Consider the following 4,892-nt stretch of genomic DNA (forward strand, 5'->3'; position numbering starts at 1 on the left):
CCTCGGCCTCCCAAAGTGCTGGGATTACAGGCGTGAGCCACCGCGCCCGGCCCACTGATCTCATTTCTTTGGGGCTATACAAAATATTCTAATCCATTATGAACTTTCACCTATTTGAACGTAATTCTCATTGTTTCCTCATATTTGACTTCCCAGGGGAATTCTGCAACTTCCTGCTCACTTGAGTCTTTCTCTCCTGAAGGCATTTAGTTTATCCACATCCCATGATTGAGCTGAATGTAATATTCAGGGTGTGGGCTAACCAGCACAGAATTGAACAGTATAAAAGTAAAATTTCTAAAAATGATTATTTAAAAATAGACTAAAATAAATTAACTCTTTCGGATGTTTGAAAGGCACATCCCACAGCTACTTACTTGTATCTCTATATTCTTCCTGCTTACCTTCCTTCTCCTAGCTACCTTCTTTGGAAAGTGCTCTTGAGAAGTTCATTACTCATCTCCAAATACCAACTACAGTGTTCTTTCAGTCCTTATTTTCCTTGAAGTTTCAGTTATCCTTTAATCATTCATTTTTTCTCAAAACTGTAATCTTCCTTAATAATTGGAACATTCCACTATACAGGTTTTCCTTATATCTTCCTATCCCTTAGTTAAATTTCTTCAATATGTTACATATAACAAACTCAGTCCTTGGACTTCTGCTTTTGTTAGTCCTGTACTTTCTGCTTTGAAGATGAGTTCTCTTGCTTGTACTCATCTAATTCCAGATATCTCCTGAATGACAAATGTTATTGCTTTTCCCCTTAAAACAACAATTTGTTATTCCCTCCCTGTCCCCCAAACGATTTCCTAGTTTGTTTGTTACCTAGTTTCAAAAGTTTTGAAACTATTGTTTTGTTTTTTTTTTTTACTTTTCCTTACTCCTATGCAGTCATCATGAAGTAGTGATTCTTTGAATTTTCTTCTATTTATTCTCTTTGCATTACTTACTCCAAGTACTTCTTAATTAGATTTACTACCTATGATGTTTCTTTTTTTAATCTTATTTTTCACAATCACAAGAGCAACTATTTTTAAAATGATACAACCTTATTCATTTCACTCTGTGTCTCAAACATTGTGGAATGCTTCCAGCTGCCTGAAGAGGAAAATATAAATTCCTGGCTTGTTTTTCTAATCCCTTTATATTCTCCTTTTCAAACTGCCGTAACAGCAAAATTGCCTACTGCACCTGGAGCATGGCATGACAGCCTTTAACCCTTTGCCTTTCTTTTACTTGTTGTAATTCACTCAGCATATCAACATCTTATCCATCTGCTGTGACATATCATATACCACTACTCCCTTCCCCATGAAGTTATCACCTCTACTTTCTCATCCCATGACGGATTATGCTGTCCATCTAAACTATTTTTTGTAACTTAGATCTTACTTAAAAAATTGCCATGTATACGTATATCACTATATATATTGTAAGCTACTTGATTGCAGGAGCTCTGACTTGTGTTTTTCTGTACACCCCTTATTGCTAGACCAGCGCCTTGCAAACATTAGGCCTGCCATGAGGAGTTACTGGTTGACTGGTTGGAGAGGCTATCATAGACATACTTGTCAAAGGATATTACTATATATTTCTTTAATTAAAATGTTTTACTTCAGAAAGTATCCAGTCTTTCTTGACGGAATCATATACATATTAACTTATAAAACAAATATTTGGAAACTGAGGTTTGTGACTGAGAGATTAAAAAGGGTGACACTTCTGAAGAGCAGAATCTGTGATATGAAGATGAAAGGGATTTCATAATTACAATCTGTTTAGGCAATGGCTGGGATATGGTTTGTATCTGGAGGGTAGGAATCATAATAATCACTTGTCTTATGGGCCTTTAAAAAATATATCCTTACTCTTCTGCTTTTTTGTTGTACTTCTTTCCTTTACTTGCCTTCGCCCTTTTTGAGCCTTTTGATTTTTCACCACTGATTTCTGATTCTTGCTTTCCTTTAACTTTGCCCTTTCCTTTGTCACCTTTCGTTTTTTTATCACCTTTTTCTTTTTTACCTGGATCTTTCTCTGCATCTCTCTCCTTTTCTTTATCATTATTTCCTTTATCCTCAAAATTCTCCTTCTTTTCTTGGGCTTCCTGTCCTTTTAGTATACCTGACTCACTCTTCTTTAGTTGGGATTCCGGTGTTTCTGGTATGCTCACTTCAGTGTTCTTTACTTGGGATTCTGGTCCTTTCAGTACACCTGCCTCATTCTTCTTTTCTTGGACCTCCTGTTCCTTTGGCACATCTGCCTCACTGTTCTCTATTTGGCCTTCTTGTCCTGTTGGTACCTTCAACTCACTCTTCTCTACCTGGGCTTCCTGTCCTTTCAGTACAACTAACACACTCTTCTTTACCTGGGCTTCTTGTCCCTTTGGGACACCCGACTCACTCTTCTTTACTTGGGATTCCTGTCTTCTTGGCACACCCATCTCATTCTTCTCTACCTGGGCTTCCTGTCCTTTAAGTACAACCAACCCACTCTTCTCTACGTGGGCTTCCTGTCCTTTCAGTACAACCAACCCAGTCTTCGTTACCTGGGCTTCTTGTCCTTTTGGTACACTCGACTCACTCTTTACTTGGGATTCCTGTCTTCTTGGCACACCCATCTCACTCTTCTCTACCTGGGCTTCTTGTCCTTTCAGTACAACCAACTCACTCTTCTCTACCTGGGCTTCCTGTCCTTTCAGTACAACCAACCCACTCTTAGTTACCTGGGCTTCTTGTCCTTTTGGTACACCTGACTCACTCTTCTTTACTTGGGACTCCTGTCCTCTTGGTACACCTGACACACTCTTCTTTATTTGGGCTCCCTGTCCTTTTGGTACACTCATCTCACTGATTTTTAGTTGGGTTTCCTGTCTTTTTGGTATTCTAGCATCACTGTCTATCTTGACCTCCATTCCTATCTTGTCTTTCTCTAAATCAGTGCCTTTTCCTTCTCTTTCTGGCTCCTTTATGTGTGTTGATTTCAAGGATTCAACAGAATTTGTAAATATGATGTCATTCTTTAGTGCTTCCTTGTTTTCTTCTTGGCTATTCTGAGACCTTGCAGTGCCTCCACTTTTTAGAATATGGATTTTGGAACAAGATTTTTTTGCAAGTTCTTCATCCATGTAACCTGTTAATATAACTGAGCATACAACAAAAGGGCATGATTTAGATAGCAAGTATTTTCTCTTTATTTCTATTTTTTTCCCCTTGATACTGATTCCTTTTTTTGTCTTAAAACTGACAAACTGAAATTTTTCTGAATCTCAAGTTATCTAAAATGATGGCTCTCTATACATAAAATAATAAAAGTATCGATACAATTCTGGATTATTTTCTTTTCTTTTCTTTTTTTTTTGAGACGGAGTCTTGCTCCATTGCCCAGGCGGGAGTGCAGTGGTACATCTCTGCTCACTGCAAGCTCCTTCTCCCGGGTTCACACCATTCTCCTGCCTCAGCCTCCCAAGTAGCTGGGACTACAGGCGCCCGCCACCACGCCCGGATTATTTTCTTTTCTTTTCTTTTTTTTTTTGAGATGGAGTCTTGCTCCATTGCCCAGGCGGGAGTGCAGTGGTACATCTCTGCTCACTGCAAGCTCCTCCTCCCGGGTTCACACCATTCTCCTGCCTCAGCCTCCCAAGTAGCTGGGACTACAGGCGCCCGCCACCACGCCCGGCTAATTTTTTTTTTTTTTATTTTTAGTAGAGACCACGTTTCACCATGTTTGCCAGGATGGTCTCGATCTCCTGACCTTGTGATCTGCCCACCTCGGCCTCCCAAAGTGCTGGGATTACAGGCGTGAGCCACTGCGCCCAGCCAAATTCTGTACTATTTTCAATAATTTGGAAGACTAATGAGAGAAAAGGAAATGTATTGTAAATGAACTGACATTCGTTCAGTGGATTATGGCTAATGAATAATGCTTAGTGGCTAACAGAGGATGTATTCTGAAAAGAAATAGAATTTATTTTAAGGAAAAATTGTGGAAGGAAGCAATAATTATATTTCTCAAGATTGAAAAAGGAAACTCAAATATGCTTTCCATATTGAATAAAAGCATATCTTATTATGCAGTACTAGCTGATAATTACTAAGTGCTTATCACACACCAAGTACTCACTGTTCTAAGCACTTTATGTATTAAATCATTTGATACTCACAACAACCAGGTAGGGTATTACTAACCTCATTTTACAGATGAAGAAACTGAGGCACCGAATGCTTAAAGGAATGTGAATAAGGTTATGTAATCAGTAGGTGGTGGAGCTGGGATTTGAACCTGAGTGGTCAGACTCCAGAGTTCAGTTTTGATCGTTACCATAGACTGCTTCTTGCAATATCTGCAAACTCTGCAAAAATTTCAGGTCCTTTGATTGTGTTCAGGTAAATTAGCTGTTATGTCTCAATTCCTGTGTGATTTAACAAACTTGAATTTATTAGCTTCTGCTAGGTATTTTTTATTTTTTTATTATTATTATTTTTTTTTAAAGCAATATGGTTCCTTAAATTAGGTAAAAGAAATATCTGAGCCACCAAGGGGTTGTGTGAGTTCTTGCCATGGAGCAGAGGCATGTCTTGCTTTGAGGAAACCTAATATTTAATATTTAGTATGGTAGAAATAATACTTATTATAAAAGCTGAATCAAAAGACTTGGGCTGGGAGCAGTGGCTCACACTTGTAATCCCAGTACCTCGGAAGGCCAGGGTGGGCGGATCACTTGAGGTCAGGAGTTGGAGACCGGCCAGGCCAACATGGTGAAACCCCATCTCTACTAAAAATACAAAAATTAGCCAGGCATGGTGGCGCACGCCTGCAACCCCAGCTACTCCGGAGGCTGAGGCAGGAGAATCACTTGAACCCGGAAGGCGCAGATTACAGTGAGCTGGGAT

General features: G+C 39.3%; 1 protein-coding gene across 1 annotated transcript in view; it reads right to left on the reverse strand.

Moving 5' to 3' along the window:
* Positions 1–1,584: 1,584 nt before the first annotated feature.
* LOC105513816 (chromosome unknown open reading frame, human C6orf10) overlaps positions 1,585–4,892 on the reverse strand; it is a 90,571-nt gene continuing 87,263 nt past the window's right edge. Inside the window, exons 14-15 of the mRNA XM_011944845.1 lie at positions 2,681–3,144; positions 1,585–2,458 (exon numbers count right to left, since the gene is read on the reverse strand). Of these exons, the coding sequence (XP_011800235.1) occupies positions 1,868–2,458; positions 2,681–3,144 (1,055 nt within the window). The 3' untranslated portion in view covers positions 1,585–1,867. The remainder of the gene's footprint in view (positions 2,459–2,680; positions 3,145–4,892) is intronic.

Source organism: Colobus angolensis, unplaced genomic scaffold (assembly GCF_000951035.1).
Source record: "Colobus angolensis palliatus isolate OR3802 unplaced genomic scaffold, Cang.pa_1.0 Scaffold236, whole genome shotgun sequence".
Taxonomy (NCBI): domain Eukaryota; kingdom Metazoa; phylum Chordata; class Mammalia; order Primates; family Cercopithecidae; genus Colobus; species Colobus angolensis.